Source organism: Rhododendron vialii, chromosome 8a (assembly GCF_030253575.1).
Source record: "Rhododendron vialii isolate Sample 1 chromosome 8a, ASM3025357v1".
Classification (NCBI taxonomy): domain Eukaryota; kingdom Viridiplantae; phylum Streptophyta; class Magnoliopsida; order Ericales; family Ericaceae; genus Rhododendron; species Rhododendron vialii.
Genome location: NC_080564.1, coordinates 33,405,855 through 33,424,460, shown reverse-complemented (window position 1 = coordinate 33,424,460; position 18,606 = coordinate 33,405,855). Strand labels below are relative to the sequence as shown.

General features: G+C 37.4%; 1 protein-coding gene across 1 annotated transcript; it reads left to right on the top strand.

Moving 5' to 3' along the window:
- Positions 1-13,862: 13,862 nt before the first annotated feature.
- Positions 13,863-15,944, top strand: LOC131299259 (GATA transcription factor 12-like). The gene is made up of 2 exons (XM_058324903.1): positions 13,863-14,325; positions 14,948-15,944. Exons 1-2 carry the CDS (start codon positions 14,023-14,025, stop codon positions 15,602-15,604), a joined length of 960 nt encoding a protein of 319 aa, XP_058180886.1. The 5' UTR covers positions 13,863-14,022; the 3' UTR covers positions 15,605-15,944.
- Positions 15,945-18,606: the final 2,662 nt, after the last annotated feature.

The following is an 18,606-nucleotide window of genomic DNA, read 5'->3' as shown; positions in this document are numbered from 1 at the left end:
TTTTTTGTGCAATCTTCCCTTGTTGGAAGTGATTTCGTATGTTAGATACTTTAATTATGCTCAATTGTGTCAATATGGAAGAGTCGTGTATCCCGTCGAATTTGCTTATGTGTTTGAATCCATGTCACATGCATATACATGAATATTGATGAACAAGTTGAGCCTAAAAGTAAAGTCAAGTAGTGTGCATCGCTAGAGTAGAGATTCATTTTTGAAGCATCCCATGCTTTTTGTTCTCATTTCTGCACTTGCGTAAATAATATCTCTTGTTCATACTTGAGTAGTGTATATATCTTTTATGCATCTTATTGGAGTTGTTAGCTTACTTAGGAAATGATTCAAGGCATTTTTGTTTGATTAAACCGCATAAGAGTCACATTGTCCTTGTTTTGAACCGTAGTCCGAGTCTCTTCCGTTGTTTAAACCTAGGTAACCGGATGTTTGGAGGGTTGTGTGTCAATAGTTTTCAAAGATTCAAGGAGGTTTGGGGGTGGTGCATGTGAATGTGACAGAAGTGGTTGGAATGTAAAAAGGCGAAGAAGTGGTAGATGATTCCCTATCTCTCCTTTCCCACTACAAAAGCTAAGGCCCCAAATTTTCATCTCCCTTTCCAAAGTCCTCAAAATTGGCCACTCAATCTCTCTTACTTCAAATTTCATTTCAAATGACCCTATTCCTCAAAGAAAAATCAAAGAAATGCTATGTAAGAGCAAATTATATTCAAAAGAGGGTTGAATACTTTGATGAGAGGATTGGTGTGACTACCGGGCTAGCTTATATTTCGGACGAGAAAGAGTCCGATAGAAAGGGGGAGCTCAATGCTCAATACCGTGAGGAGCCAGATGAGGATGAAGATTATGTGTGGTGGAGTCGGTGGTAGTAGTTTTTCTTTATTTCTTTTTTTGTAACTTTGTTTGGTATTTGGCCGATTTGTGGCTATACCTCGGGTAGTTTAGGGTCGGTAGTGGCCAAGGGTAGATGAACCATGCAAGTATATGGCCACTACATTTTTGTAGTCCCTTTCTCTTTGTATCCAAGGTCGTTATAAGCTAATAAAGTCCTCCGTTGATCTTTTGTATGCTAATTAACTCCGTTTGATGCATGATCGATATTTACTACTTTTTGAGTATGATTTGTTCCTTAGTCGTTCCACACTTGTCAATAATTAGCTTTCCTTTTGTTCTAAGTGCCCTTTTGATAGCATGCGTAGCTCTTTATCTCTGGCTATCACATTTACTCGCTAGCGCTTGTTATGGGATGTATCTTGTATCTCACTGAGTGAAAAGTCGAATAAGAGCGTATCCTTGTGAGTTTTCGAGTCGAAACTCGTTGTGGTGCACACATGCTTGACTACTCTAATATGGCATAATTTGTTCATCCTAGTTCATGGCATGTTTGTGCGTAGATTGCACGTGATCGGATTTGAAGGAATGTTTTTGGACCCTTGCCTAATTGAAATAGTTGAGCATAGTTTTTGTGTCTTGAATTTCAGGGAGATTGCTTAGCTTAGTTTAATACATTTTGATTTAGTTTGCTAGGGACTAGCAAAGTTCAAGTTGGGAGGTGTGATAAGCACCCAATAATGCATATTCTTGGTGCTTAAGTTCTCTAGTATGTTGTGTTTGTACATATATGTTGTCATTTTTATGCGATTTTGCACGTAAGGTGTGTTTTTGTGTGTTTCAGGCAATTTGTATAAATAAGGCGCGTTTGAACGCCAAGGAATGCTCCAGGTGCACCCAAGTACTCAAGGCTATGTGCCACCCCATTGTGGTGCTCGAAAGATGGTTTGGAGGTTGCTCGGGTCGCCCAAGGGTCAAGGGAATTGAAGGACATGTGAGAATTTTACTAAAGCTACTCATCTTCCGACGTGCTGAGGGTAGAATTGTCATAACTTTTGTTGTACAAACTACTTTTGATCCAAAACCACTTGGGTTAGAAAGTAGACTCGACGAGCTTTCCAACGGTTCAAAGAACGCCTAAATCCGAGTTCGGGAATGTCCGGAGCGCGTCCGCGAAGTTGCCTAAAAAAGCTGTCAAGCTTGTACCGGTATTCCCAGTACCGGTTCATGAAGTCCAGAGATCAGTTTTTCCAGTATTTTTGAAGGCCTTGTACCGGTACTGGGATTTGGCCAGTACCGATTCATACTGGAGAAATATCCACGTTTTTGCTGCTTTTTCTACTTTCTACTTTTGGATTATTTTTCACTTTTGGCTACTTTTAGGATATTTTTTGGGATATTTTGTGAGAGAGTAAGGCCACCTTGTATAAATAGGGTCTCCCTCTCTCATCTTTATCTAACTAGTCATTTTTCACTTTAAGTCATTTTTATTTTCTAGGACTCCATTAATGTTCTTCAAGCTTTTCTAGTAATTTCCTTCAAGAACTCAAGTAAGTAAATGTCATATGTTATTTTCTCGCTTGTTAATGTTGTAACTACTTGTTAGATCTTTACTAATATCAAGTTTATTTTCGTTTTTATCGGTTAATCATGTTTCATTTCTTAAGCATGTTTTTTAGTCTTTTTATTATGTGTGAGTAGTTTTTCGGTTAAGTCTTGGGCTAATCTTTCCCAATGACTTAGGTTGTTATTTGGTTCTCAAACATTCGACCTTAAAATTATGCTTTTCGGAATTAGGTTAATCTAGCCATTTTGGTCTAAGCGAGGGGTGTTAACTCCTTGGAATGAAGTTTAGTCAAGCGGTCTTGGCAAGCGACATTTTGAGGGCTCGTGGCCTCCTACGTGTTAGATACATTAGCAAAAATAGGTTTGTTTAGTTCCGTTTAATCACATCTTTTGATAAACGTAGTCATTAAAGTTAAATCTTCCGGGCGTGAGCACGCGGTCGTGACTCTCGCTTGAGTTATAATCGAGAACCGGTAGCGGCCTTTGTCAAGGGATGGACGATCCCTAGACTTGCCTCTTTTAAGTTAATTAAGCTCATTTCTAGTCTTTTCCTTAATTTTCACCGTTTCTAAGCAAAATCAAGTTGGCTGTCTTGAATGCCGCACTCTACCATATAAACCTACAATCCAAACTAGCTATATTTCGATTCTCTGTGGGTACGATCCCGAACTTTCGGATATTATGCTATCGACGATCTAGCCCTACGCTTGGGGTGTTTCAACCTTATTGGAAGGCGAGGTTCGAGGCTAAGCAGCTCGGCTCGCCAAAAATTTAGTTGGCTCGAGCTCAGCTCGAGCTCGTGACGAGCTGCAGAACTCGAGCTCGAGCTCGGCTCGTTCGGCTCGTTTATGAAACAAATATATATAAATAAATATAAATATGTAAAAAAAAAATATATATATATATATATATATATATATATTTAAATATAAATATATATAATATAATTGAGCTCGCGAGCCAATTCGAGCCGAGTTCCAACTAGCTCGAGCTCGGCTCGTTTACGAAACGAGCCTAGGACTCGAGCTCGAGCTCGTTCGTTTGTGTCTCGAACCGAGCCGAGTCGAGCCGTTGTCGAGCCGAGCTTTGAGCCGCTCGCGAGCGGCTCGGATCGTTTGCACCCCTACGTGTTACTAAGGTGTGAGAATAGTCTGGGTCGGCACGGCACGAACACTAAGATGGGTTGGACTGGACTATCGTTTTGGAGCCCACAAAACGGGCACCGTTAGACACGGGCACGACACGAAACACAGTACAGGCACGGGTAAGGGCACAACACAAATGTGATATTTTAAATTTTCTCAAGAATACAAATAGTGTAAGAAACATCCCAAAAGAATTTATGCCAATTTTATTTACTATACGCTTCACTATTTTACGACAATGGCAATGTCTTTGAATACAGTAAAAAAAGGGGCTTGATCTGCTCATTTTTTTGTTAGTTTTTTTCCCCCTACGCGGGCGCACATACAACTTCCATTTCAAATAACTTCCGGAGCCGCAGCTTCGATGGAAGGCCTTTTGGAGTTTCAGGGTGGTCATGAATGTGCACAGTTGTGTCGGTGAGTTAATATTTCATCTCCTTTATTTTCTTCCTTTACTTTGAGTAAAAATGCAGTGATCACATATGTACGCGCTGAATGCGGTTATTTTCCAGTTCCGACATTGCTTCGTAACTCGTAAGTCGACTCTGCGGCTGCCATGGATGCCGCGTACACAAGAATTTCGCACTCTTCCTTACTCTGCACGCTCATATCATCTTATTCGAGAAGGTTTGTTTTTACCTCGATTAAGTTATGACTTTTTCTTTTTCTTTGGTAAGTAAAGATTTATTTCACCAAAACAAGCACGAAACTTGCAACGAATCAACAGGGGCATCCCCCAGGTAACCAATACAACCAATACATCAAAGGTCCAAACAAAGACCAACACCCCAAAGCCAAAACTGAAAATGACCTATCGACAGTTGTTAATAGCAAAAATGCTAGAATCTAAAAGCCACTTATCGCACAACTTCCTGCTTTGAGCCAAAAGCTTAACAGAGGACCAAGAGCTAACCTTAGCTCGAACAGAATTGAAAATATCTAGAGCAACCGCACCTTCATTCCGATTAAGTTATGACTTATATATGCGAGCCATGAGCTAATTTCTGCCTTGTGTTGTCCTTGGAAGTTGCGGATTCTCAAACATTATCTATCTACGTTCTGATCTTTATCGAATTCATGGTATTCTTTGCTATGTGTTGTCTTTTGGGATATTGGTCACGAGGATGGCTCTGACTTGCATTTCTAATATCCTTCTTCTTCTTCTACTATTATGTTGCTGTTGAGAAACTGATCTATTGTTCTGTAGGTGGTAAGTTACTGAAGGAATTCTCTGGATCTGGATTTGTTATACGGTCAGCTGGTATAATTGCAACTTCTGCAAATAATTTGTTAAGACCTCTCCGAGGCAAGGAATACGAGGTGGTGGATTGTTGTAGAAATCTTGCTTGAGTTATCGATATACTGTAGAGTGTAGTCCCAAATATATTTCGCGAAGGCTCCTCAATTTTTTTCTAAATGTAAGAGCAGAGTTGGTGTATACATGGGTGGCCAGATTCTAGGTCCTAAGCTAGTCCATAACCTTCCGTGTACACTTTCTGAGCCAAATCGATGTTATCTTTTGCTGTGACGGCTGCTTTTGTGATCTAGTACAATATTTCAGCAATACTCCTGCATAAGCAGCTGTTGGAACCCGCCGAAAACTTTACGCAGGGGTTGATATATACTGTTACTGTGTGCTGTCGTACCTATTTTTAATTGCATGCCCCGGCCCTGACCTTGTGTATGAGGCCTTTGGTTTCCAAAATAGTGTAACAATAAAGGCTGAGTTAGATTATTTGATAGAGCTGGGGAAGCGAACATGTAAGGTATTCTCCCTGATTTATGGAGGGTTGTAGGTAGGTGATATGTTGTTTGATACGCTATTGACCTCTATCGATTCACAATATTCGGAGATACATACGTGAGTGAGGGACCTTTTCACCCCAAAAAATAAAAAGAAAATCAGTGAAACAAAAGCTCGATACCATCACGGGTTCAGTCAATGTACACGTACTAAAATGACTGTTGCTTAGAATGCCAATTGAGAACGAACTTCTTTGTTACCATGTTCGAGTGTCATCAATTTAAGATTCTTCTTGTTCTCTATGTGTTTTTATGAAGGCTTATGAGTCAGATTCATTTTGATATATTCATATACAGTTGATAACTTGATATATGTAGGCTTTTGATCCCTCTTGTCCTCCTATTTTTCTCATCTCTGTCTCCATGTTGGTCTTTCTTTATCTCTTTCTAAAATTTTGTTATCCCTTCTCCTCTCCGTTATCTTTTAGCTGTCTTAACTTATAATTCAATGGCAGTTAGAACAAGAACACAATTATTACTGTAACGTGGAAAGAAAGCTTTTGATGTCACCTGTTTTTGAAGCCGTGTCACTAAAGTGATTTCCGTTTCTGTCGTAATCAAGTTTTACATCAGATTTTACTGTAACGTGATTAACCTCTTAGGGTGAAATACAACGGTAGATGAAAACTGGAACAGACCGGCTGCAACAATTAAACAAGCGGGACAGACCGGCAGCAACAAATAAACAAGCGAGACTATTGACCGTAACCTAGGGAAGAAATCGATAATTTGCCGCATAAAAATGCCAAACTTAATACTGTCGAAAACAAGCATGTCATGGACTAATTATGACGATCATACAAACTAATACTGATTATTGAATAACTATATGCCAGGCATTGATCAAACTCCTCATCGTGATATTGGAACACTGTCATAATAATACCTCCAATGTAGATTAACCAAATGGTTTTGGATTGACTTATTGGTTTGTCTCTATTTAAATTTTTTTTACATTTGTTAATTTTGCGTCAAATTTTTATTGATTATTGATTCTTTTCGGCGAGAGAAATCGGAAAAGTAAAAAATTACGATCAAAATTTAAAATTTCTTTAAATAAAAACAAAAATAAGTCAAAAAGACTTTTTGACTTATTTTTATACGTGACTTTTTTTCTTTATTCAAAAAATTATGAGTTTCGATAATAATTTTTAACTTTTTTGATTTCTTTCGTCAAGACGAATCAATAAACCACAAAAAATTGATGCAAAACTAACAAATGCAAAAAAAAAATGTTGAATAAAGACAAAAGTCATTTTGACTTATTGGTCCAAAACCAAGAAAGAGAAGGAACAAAGAATAATAACTTATATTTGGGAAACTTTTTTTTTTATCGGCAAACGATGAAATTTTATTAAAAACGGAAATAGGGGAAAGAGAATCGAACTAAAAGTTGAAAATACATCTCAAGGGCATAGCCTAAACATCCAAGGATCTACAAGGGTTCACAAAAGATAAGACAATAAAACTTAACCCAACACCCAAAATAAACAAATAAAAGCCTTAACACCCAAACCAGGCCCAAACCTGGGCTGGCCACCCAAGCCAATCCTCTAAACATACCCTAACCACACCCGCAACCACCGCCGTACAACCACCGGAACCCAGTTCAATTATATTTGGGAAACTACCAGTTCAATTATCAATTCCTGCCCAAAAAAGATGATAAGATGATTGTTAACAGAGAGAGAACTCAATCGAACAAAAGGAGAGATCTTGGGTGTTTATTCAACTGTTCGTAGAGTTGCGGCCGCCGGCCACCGAGTCTGATTTGTTCACTCTCAATATTTAACCATTAATCCAAAATTCTTAAGTTTATTAATTTTTCAGTTTTAGAGAGAGAGAGAGAGAGAGAGAGAGAGAGAGAGAGAGAGAGAGAGAACACATGGAAAGGGGCTACCAAGTCTGATTTTGTTCACTCTCATTTAACCATTAGTCCAAAATTCTTAAGTTTATTAATTTTTTAGTTTTAGAGGACTGAGAATGGCTGCTTTAGAAATTTTTAACATGGTGTTAAAAAATTAGCCTAATTCTACAATCTCTATTACCGTTCATATACACACAAAATCTCATATACTAGAGTGTGAATAACGTGACCAAAAAAATACATAAGATATTGCAATTGTTCTAGGCAAATTTTCTTATTTTGAGCCAAGTAAGATTAAATCGGTGCATAAATATACTTGTACTTCTGTGTAGGAAATTGAGGGGTGAATAGGTTTGCACAGATCTTTTTGAACATATGCTCATGTTTTTAGAGAAAGAGAGTCCATTATCGTTCAGAGATAAGCTAGAGCATGATACGATTACCAACCCATTTGGACATTAATTTTTTCCCACAAGTTTAGCATTTGTTTGCATGTTTCTTTATGGATGTTGGTGGGCGTGAATCAAAATGTATAGTGATTTCACAAATATGTCGATTTATATATTTTATATGAATCAGTTGCAGGGCCACCCCTGAAAAAAATCCCACAAATTATATATTAAAAAAAAAAACTAGAGCCTCATTCATACAGAAGAAGAAAATTATACAGTTCAAATTACGTAAACTTGTAGATCGGTTATGTTCCGTTCCGCTAAAGTTCTTATTTTTTAATTAAGTACTTATTTTTTATTTTACCAGACAGATCATTCTCTCACAATACATTATCGTTAATTCAGAAAACAAATACATTTTCCTTAGCGTGATATTGGAACACTGTCATAATAATACCTCCAATGTAGATTAACCAATTGGCTTTGGATTGACTTATTGGTTTGTCTCTATTTAATTTTTTTTTTACATTTGTTAATTTTGGATCAAATTTTTATGGATTATTGATTCTTTTCGGCGAGAGAAATCAGAAAAGTAAAATATTACAATCAAAATTTGAAATTTATTTGAATATACGTGACTTTTGTCTTTATTCAAAAAATTATGAGTTTCAATAATAATTTTCTACTTTTCTGATTTCTCTCGTCGAGACGAATCAGTAAACCACAAAAAAATTGATGCAAAACTAACAAATGCAAAAAAACAAAATTGAATAAAGACAAAAATCATTTTGACTTTTGGTCCAAAACCAAGACAGGGAAGGAACAAAGAATAATAACTTATCTTTGGGAAACTACCAGTTCAATTATCAATTCCTGCCCAAAAAAGATGATAAGATGATTGTTAACAGAGAGAGAACTCAATCGAACAAAAGGAGAGATCTTGGGTGTTTATTCAACTGTTCGTAGAGTTGCGGCCGCCGGTCACCGAGTCTGATTTTGTTCACTCTCAATATTTAACCATTAATCCAAAATTCTTAAGTTTATTATAATTTTTTGGTTTTAGAGAGAGAGAACAAATGGAAAGTGGCCACCGAGTCTGATTTTGTTCACTCTCATTTAACGATTAGTCCAAAATTCTCAAGTTTATTAATTTTTTTAGAAATTTTTAACTTGGTGTTCAAAAACTAGCCTAACTCTACAATCTCTGTTAACCATTCATACACACACAAAATCTCATATACTAGAGTGTGAATAACGTGACCAAAAAAATACATAAGATATTGCAATTGTTCTCGGCAAATTTTCTTATTTTGAGCCAAGTAAGATTAAATCGGCGCATAAATACACTTGTACTTCTATGTAGAAAATTGAGAGGTGAATAGATTCGCACAGATCTTTTTGAACATATGCACATATTTTTAGAGAAATAGAGTCCATTATCGTTCAGAGAGAAGCTAGAGCATGATACGATTACCAACCCATTTGGACATTAATTTTTTTCCACAAGTTTAGCATTTGTTTGCATGTTTCTTTACGGATGTTGGTGGGCGTGAATCAAAATGTATAGTACGTGATTTCACAAACATATCAATTTATATATTTTGTATGAATCACTTGCAGGGCCACCCCGGTATCGGAATCCTAGTTCCGCCCCTGGGAAAAATCCCGCAAATTATATATTAAAAAAAAAAAACTAGAGCCTCATTCATGCAGAAGAAGAAAAATATATAGTTCAAATTACGTAAACTTGCAGATCGATTATGTTCCGTTCCGCTATATAAAATTTTTATTTTTTAAATACTTATTTTTTGCTTTACGAAACAGTTCATTCTTTGATAATACATCATTTTTAATTCAAAAAAGAAATATGTACTTTCCTTAGTGAAACGGAGCCTACTTGGATGAAGAATTCTGCGGACTCTGAGAGAGCAATCAATCATGGAAGGGGCTTTGGAGGAGATAGAAGTTGCATAGGGGAAATGGGTTTTGGGCCTCCTCCCCTCACTCTAAGCCACCCATCAAGGCAACATGCACGTGCAGTGTTCTCCCATCCACGGTAATGAAATCTCCTCCTACACGTGCGACCACGTTGGGCTTAGTAGACATGTAATGGTTGACGCACGTGTGGGAAGCATCAAGGAAAGGCGAGAGGGTGGTAGCGTAAGGAGACAGAGAGAGTGAGACTCAGGCGATTCCATTCTCCAGCTAATATCAGTTGAATGGGGAGAGCCTTTGACCACAGCCCTGAGGCTTAGTTCGGTTGGTTAATGGATTTGTTTCTCATAGTTCTATTGACCGGAATTTGATTCTTGGGTCAGAAGGTAAGAAAATAATCTCTTGTGAATTTTCTAATTTTGGTATAGATTGTCTCGTCTGGCTTAGGCCGAACGGCAGAGGAGATTGATGAAGGAGCGCGTAAGTTGACCCGGACACTCCTGACTGTCGAAAAAAAAAAAACTACTATATAAATATCTATATATGCACTGTGTATGATAAAGTGTAGGAGTATAAGAATAATGACTTGAAAATATGAATACCATAATTTAGGCTCACATGATGGCTGACAATACCCCCACACCTTTGTCACGTGCTGAGTTGGACCCCATATGAACTCTGTACATGAAGCATCCGACTACAAAAAGGAAAAAAAAGAAAAAAAAGAAAGAAAGAAAGTTGGAGTACTAAATGAAGAAAAATAATCATCCAACTTTCTCTTTTTCCCTATCTACCTTTTTCTCTTTTTTTGGTTATATATAGTTTCATCAAATAGAGAAAAATAACTAATTAAAACCAAAACTAAAGTGGAATTTGAACTAACGTAACTTTTTCTACTAACGTAACTTTTTCTTGAACAATCCCTCGTTATGTTGTTAGTAAACCCTTTTAAGCTTTGACCATAATATCGGATTTGTTTTTTCGTCGAGATGAATAAAAAAGTGAAAAAAAAGGTAAAAAAAAACAAAATAGTACCTAAAAATTGTGTATTTTAAATGAATTTTTCTTAGTCTTCAGTGTTGTTCTCGATGAATGTGTAACCTAAAAATCATTTCAAAACTAGGAAAATTTCTTGGACGAAAAAATTAAGAGAAAAGAAAAAAATTGGAAGATAGAGGTTTAAGTTATCAGTAAGAATATTGATGTTGCTTCATCAATTTAAACAATCTTTTAACGTCTAACTTTACCCATTCTTGAAGATATATAATTGGTATGGAAAATTGTCCAAGTGATCACTCGGGCTACGTGAAAGCAAACTTAAGAACAAATGTTACCTAATTTCTTTTGCTTTATGTATAATATATGAACCGCATATGCTTACTTTTGTTAAGGTTGACATGTAAAATAATACTGTAAACTACTACGGCTCCGTTTCTCTTAAGTTCTTATTTTTTAAATATTTATTTTTCATTTTACGAGACAGATCATTCTCCCACAATACATCACATTTAATCTACGTAAAATAGAAATAAAAAATCACATATAATTGAATTTTTCTTCAATATATTGTTTGTACTTGGCCATTTGGAGCCAATCTAAATAAAAGTCTGGTTAACTTCGTGAGTAGGGATAGCAAAGTGAACCGAACCGATGGGTACCCGAACCGTAACAGAAATTTTCCCCCGAACCATAACCGAAAAATTTCCTGTGGGTATGGGTATGGTTGAGGCCTTGGATAACCGAACGGGTATCGGTTCGGGTATGGTTTAGCAGATCCCCGAACCAATCCCCAAACCAAACCGAACCTATATATATATATATATATATAGGAGTCCAGTGGTCGAAGTGCATACGTACAAACATACGTACTCCTCTCTCTCTCTCTCTCTCTGTCTCTCTGTTACTCCCTCTTTCTTCTCTCATCGATCAGAACCCACCCAAAAAACTTGAAATCGTTCAAAATTTTCAGATTCGCCCATAGCAGTTGTCATTTGGTTCGGGTACCCGAATGGTTCGGGGATTACCCGAACCCCAAATGGTTCTGTTATGGTTTCGTGTTGCTCTCCCCGAACGGGTATCGGGGCGGATATGGGTAGGCGTTTGGTTTCGGGGATTGGGTACGGAATTCTTCATATCCACCCCGAATGCCCCGATTGCCATCCCTATTCGTGAGCAATATATTATATCATATAGCTCAACAAATTTAATAAATCCAACCCAATAAACTTTAAAACTTAAGGTATATAGCTAAATTATATACTCCCTCCATCCCAAATTAGATGACAATTTTTTATATTTGTGCTAATTTCAATTTTTTATATCTTTCAATATGAAACTCAAAAAATATGCAATATAGATTTTGTTTGATAGTTTTCGACTAGTTCTATTATACAAAATTTTCAAACTCGTGAAAAACATTATACGTTGAAAGATATAAGCAATGAAAAATAGAACAAATTTTAAAAATTATCATTTTTTTTGAGACGGAGAGAGTAGTTTACTAGAAATATCACCAACTTTGAGTATATATTATGTATAATGTTTTTATGTTATTACAACTCTATATGCTTTTGTCACCGTTAAACTTAAATTCTAGAGCCACCCGCCCCCGCCCCGCCCCAGCATCCAATCTTCAATTTGTTATCATATGCATTATAGCATAACAACACTTTAATAATTTGATTTAGTAAATTTCAACTTGATAACATATCATTATGATGAAACTCGCGCAACAAGACCGAAAAAAGAAAAAAGAAAAAGCAATTCCAATATTCTAAAAGGGTTGAAAGTGAAAATCTCTAAAGAGGACACGTGGGCAAGATCGGGACCGTTAGTTTGATAAGGTTTAGCTGTAACCATCGTGCTTAAACGTGGGTTAAGGAATATAATCAACAGTACGATAAGGTGGTGGAAAAGAACTAATCATTGCATTAAACTACGGGAAAACTGTCAGTAAGAAAAAATTCATATTCCAATAATAAAAAAATAATGTAAGCCCAAGTCCCGAGGGATAAAAAATAATCCGGGAGTGGGATAGAGATAGCACCGGAATCGGGATGTAATTAAACTTGGATAAACTAATTTAATTACCTGCTACTTTAATTACCTGAAAATTTAACCTGCTACTTCTATTTTTTATCGGTGGGATTTCATTATCTAATTGTAACATTTGGCATTGGGCCTGTTTGGTTCCCACTGATTGACATCATTTTAGTTTTCATGAATAAATAAGGAGTAATAAGTAAATTAGTTGTTACGAATTATTTATTTGTTTATTACTTGCTTATTTTTTACTAAAAGATTAAGAAACGATTAAACATTCGCTAAGTAAATATATATAGTCAACTTGTTGGTTTATTGGTTGTTACTATTACATCTTCCAAACCCCGCAAATTCTATCCTAGCTAATTAATTAGCTTGAGAAGTGTGAGTAAGTTAGCTCGATAAGAAATGAGTATTATAAATTTGTAGCGAGATTTTTAAACTCAGTTAAAATAACTTGACTAGCTTAAAGTGTGAATGTTATCGGCTTGATTCGATCTTTTAGGTCAATTTCAATCAAGGCTGCATTGAGATGATATCGAACATATATGAGCATAGCAAGTAAAAGGGTCAATCTATCAACACCCCGGTGGACTGTCAATGAGCTATAAAAAAGATAGAACAAACACGTACATCAATGCACTTTTTACACTTTTTAGTATACTTCCACACATTTTAATGTACTTTGCATGCAAGTGGGGCGCTAAAGCAATTAGCACGACTTTTTGCCCCCATGCATGAGGTGTAGGGTTCGAGTCCCACCTTCTTTCCTCCCTTCTCTTGATACTAACTTCTAACCTTTAGCCCCTACTGATTTATTACAATGTTGGAAAAAAAAAACACTTATCATAACTTTTAATACAATTTTTTGAATCTTAAAAGCAATTCATTGGGCGGTTTATAACATTTTTTTTTATAAAACTTTTAACATTCTCACCTGATCATTTTTCCCTATTTCCTAACAATTTTACAAAATCATTCAAAATCCATTTTAATTAGTGGACCAGAAGTTTTAGGTTAACTATTTACCACAAAATATAAAAATTACTCCCAAAACCGAACAAGGTAAAAAATAATCATGTGCTCCCCGTAATTTAACAACTTTATAAAACTTTCACATACCCCCTGCAACTATTACTAATTAACTAATTTATTTATCTTTCGTCAGGTAAATAAAAAAAGATGCTCCATATTTTCACATATTTCCATTTCTACCCCTCCTCTCACTCATAAAAAACCCAACCCCACACCCCCCACACCTTTCATCTCTGCCCGCCTGTCGCCTTCAAACACAATCCAACCCCCCACCCTTTTTCCTCTCTCTCTCTCTCTCTCTCTCTCTCTCTCTCCTCCTTTTTCTCTCTCTAAATTCCAAACCAAACCGTTACTCTTCCCGTGCCCCCAAACCAAACCAGAACCAACACGAGAGTATGGAAGTGCCCGAGTACTTCACCGACGCCTATTTCTCGGCGGGAAACTGCTACTACGACAAGAAACCGGCCGAGAATGTTGCCATCAACCACCACTTCACCGTCGACGACCTGCTCGATTTCTCGAAAGCCGACGAGGTCATGGCGACCGAGGGTGTGTTCGACAATGTGAAGGTGATCAATTCGGCTGAGTCTTCGGGTGTTACGGTCGTTGACAGCTGTAATTCGTCTGTTTCCGGAGGGGATGCTCAGTTTTCCGGTGGTTTTGCCGACGGCCATTTCTCCGGCGAGCTCTGCGTTCCGGTAATTTTATGTGCATTTAATTGTTAATTTGCTTGAAAGGTCGGTGGTAGTAAGTTAGGTATATAAGCTCATGACTATATTTGGCTTGATTATCGGGAATGAAGAACTTAATTACGGGTAATTTTCTACTTGATTATCTAATTTAGTTTCTTTATGTAAATAATTTGAGAGGAAAATTTACAACGAGTTGTGAATTTTGTTGTCCTTTCTGTTTATTTTGTTACTTTAATTTTGCATGGAATTTCGCAAAGACCAAACGTTTCAAACTTTAGAGTCACATAATAGCTATAGCTCGTTTAATTTGTTTCTTCAATTTTGCCTAAAATTTACTCTCGAGAGGTCCTGAGGTTAAATTTCAAAGAAATATTTCAAATTTCAGGGCACATGAATTTGGAAATGCTCATAAATTGACATGAACGCCTAATTATTCAAATACTTTTGCACGAACAATGTGACTTTTCGCGACGAAACCATTTCATGTTGATAAATGGTTTGTTTAATTCCATTTGCATCAATTTCTAGTCCAATTTGAAGTATTTTATCCAACCTGCATCGGACTTAAGAAATTTTGAAAAATGCACTGAGTTAGTAATTGACTTTTTTTGTTTAAATTTTTGAACAGTACGACGACTTGGCCGAGCTCGAATGGCTCTCGAACTTCGTGGAGGACTCCTTCTCAAGCGACGAATTCCAAAACCACCTCCACCTAATCTCCCCCGCAAACAACCCTCCCCACATCGCCACCTCATCCTCCCACATCCCCCCACGCGCCCACGCGCCGCCCATATTCCCCTCCGACGTCTCCGTCCCCGGCAAAGCCCGCAGCAAGCGCTCGCGCGCCGCCCCCTGCGACTGGTCCTCCCGCCTCCTCCTCCTCTCCTCCCCAGCCTCCCCGGAACTGATTAAAACGACGGCGCCGTCGAAGAAGAGGGACGTGAACGAGCCCGTGGGCCGGAAGTGCCTGCACTGCGGGTCGGAGAAGACGCCGCAGTGGAGGACCGGGCCCATGGGGCCGAAGACGCTGTGCAACGCGTGCGGCGTCAGGTTCAAGTCGGGCCGGTTGGTTGCCGAGTACCGGCCCGCCGCGAGCCCGACGTTCGTGTCGGCGAAGCACTCGAACTCGCACAGGAAGGTGCTGGAGCTGAGGAGGCAGAAGGAGTTCCAGATGCAGCAGCAGCAGCAGTTCGTGAGTCAAAGCTCGATTTTCAGCGCATCCAACGGCGGCGATCGTTACTTGATTCATCACCGCGGTGGTCCCGATTACGGGCACATGATTTAGTGCGTGCTGGAGTAGCGTAATAGGGTGGGGAACTCTTTTGACATCGATGATTCGAGATAGCGTGCTAATTTCCAGTTGTCATTTTTGGATAGCTTGATCGCTTTTTCCAGGGAAAAAAGAAATCAAGAATTTAGGAGGGAAAAAGAAAAGAAAAGTAAAAGGAGGGAGAAGATGGTCAATTCGTTGTAGACTCTAAAAAATGTTACACTATCTAGTTTTTTCCCTTTTTTTTTTTTTTTTTTTTCCTTCCTTGTTTTGGAATTTTGCCGAATTAGGCAAATTGAGAAGCAATTTCTGTTTCATGATCACATTTACATTTACATTTATTTCGTGTTACAAATTGAAGACTCATGTTGCTGGTACTCTCTTCCATTTAGAAGGTCATAAAATAGAAAATTCAAAAAAATATTTAGAATTTTCAAATTAACTTCATTGATAAATGGTACTACACCAAATTAACTACATATATATGTCCGGTAAAAATTTGAGTTCAACATGGCATGGTGCTCGAAGCCCGAGGCTTAAGAATTTTGCTTCTTAGTACGGTTTCAAGATCAAAACTTTTCAGGCGCTGTCAATTTTTTTGGAATTAGTCAATATGACATTTTTGCTCCAAATTTGATTGGATCCCACTAGTGAACGTGGAATTAATCCTTTAGAATCAGTTGAGGTATACTACGTAAATTAGACCGAACGTCTGACCCGAGTAACCAAAAAAAACACTACTATGGGAAATACATGGAGTTCTTATTACCCTTGCGAAAAAAGAAGCATTACGTACGCTACACATTTAGACTACATACGAATGGAGTAGCTAATTTTGCTTGGGAAGAGAGTAAAGGTGAGTAAATAACTGGTGGAAAAGTAGGTTGCAATTATGCATAGAGTGGGGTGCACCGCCACTTTGAGAAAATTTTCAGTGTCGAGTGAGTACCACGTCACCCGGTTGACGTAGTGTTCGAGCAGACACATTCAAGCCGTCCAAAAGTGTCTTGGACGGTTTAGATTGAAACACTCTCTCCTCTCACCCCCACACTCTCTACTCTCTCTCTCTCTCTCTCTTTTCTCTCCAAATCCGAGCCGTCCAAAATTGAAATCGACGGCCCGAATACCCCGAGCGGACACCACATGATACCCGCTGGGCAGTGAAAAATTTCTCCACCACTTTTTATCAAAACCAGTGGACCATATGGGAATGGAATTGAGTCTCCCCTGTTCCCTTGTTGTCCTTCAAAAATAAAAGGTTGACATTTGCACATGGAGAGCTCATGGGGCTCAGCACAAGTATCCATCCATGCTGTTTCCCTTCTGATTTTCTGGAGATATTTTTACCCTTTTCTTTTTTTTTTTTTCCGACCTGCATTAAATTATAGAATCAAATTGCCAACTTCCATGTCATTACCCCTAATTCAGTCAACTCTTATAAGAACCAAAACTTTTTATTTTTTATATTTTTTTGGGATAATAAGTATTTTTTTTCCGCACCGATTAAGAAGATATACATAGGTCTCATTTGGTGCATCTTATGCGATGATTATGGTGCAAAGAGTACTTAATTAATAGGTAATTTTGATTATACAAATGAGAGCAACACAATGTAAATTTGATTGACAAGAGTGATTGATAAGAAGTTGGTTCAACAACTTTTATTTTTTTTTCCTTGGGGCCAAGCTGGTGGGTTGATAAGTGAGATTACTATGTGTTAGTATTGAGCGTCTATTCTTTACGTAAACTCGAATCCCAAATTTTCTCCTTATTTTGAAATTAAGGTCTGTGAGTCAATGACTATGAGCTCAGGTAAAGCTCGTTCGAGGACTTGGAGTGAAGGATATGCCTCTTTTACTTTTTAGATGTGTTTAATCTGGTTTTAGCTTGCTAGAAGCTAGCTGCACAAATTCGCGCATAAATCTTATATAGCATAGATTTCTTTCCGACCTTCTACCAAAAATACCAATATTATGCTATTTTAAAGAACTCTGGAAAATGTTGGTGATATGATTTCAATGCAAAATTAGTAGAAAGATTTAAAAAAACAAAGAATAAGAATTTTGGCATGCAGATCATCGAACTTTGTATAATTTGGAAAATCACCGTGGCCAATAGATGATCACATTCAAGAATTTTTTTTGTTTTTATTTTACTTTTGTACTACTCCTTCTTTTGTTAAATATAGATTGCTTAAAGAAACCAATTAATAGTGACATACAAACACACTGCTTCTTTTCTTCTTCTTCTTTTTTTTAACCTTTACTTAAGTAAGCAATTTGGGTGGACTTTTAATTTGCAAATGCACTTTTCTTGGTATTGAAAAAGGACTTTAATTTGGAGTGATTCATACATATACCACCAATCAATTACTACTACTCCCGCAAATAAAAAATTGTCATCACACAATGTGAGTTAATTCTTCGATCTCTACCAATCATTCAACAAAGTGAATGATAATATTATTGTTATGTGATTTGTCACTACATAAATAAATGGTAAGGAGCGGGCAACTTCATGTGATTATTTGAGAATGCTGAATAATTATTCTATACGCCAATTATTTGCTACGCCCATTTAATCATTTCTTCTTCTTGAAAAATTATTCAATGCCCTTGAAGTATCGTCACATGGTACCCCAAGTCTCTTCTTAACCACACATTTTTGTGAGGCCTGAGACTAAGTATAAGAATCCCTCAACAATGTATGATAAGAAGAGGCTTAGGGCACCACGCGAAAGATATTTAGGATGCCGTCATGTAGTGCCGGAAGGGCAGTGAATAATGTCTCCTTCTTCCCAATAGGAAGGAGCAAGAAATGAAGGGATCGGGGTGGAAGAATTAAAGGGGATTGCCGGATTGATGAAACCGTGGAGTGTACGTAGAATCTGCATGAAAGTGCGGTTAAAATTATTAGTACTCCAAACGTGGGAAGAAATCGAGAAACCTAGAAAGAAAAAAAACCCAGTAGAAATTGAAGGATTTCTATCCAATGCATAGGTTGCTGAATTGTATTGG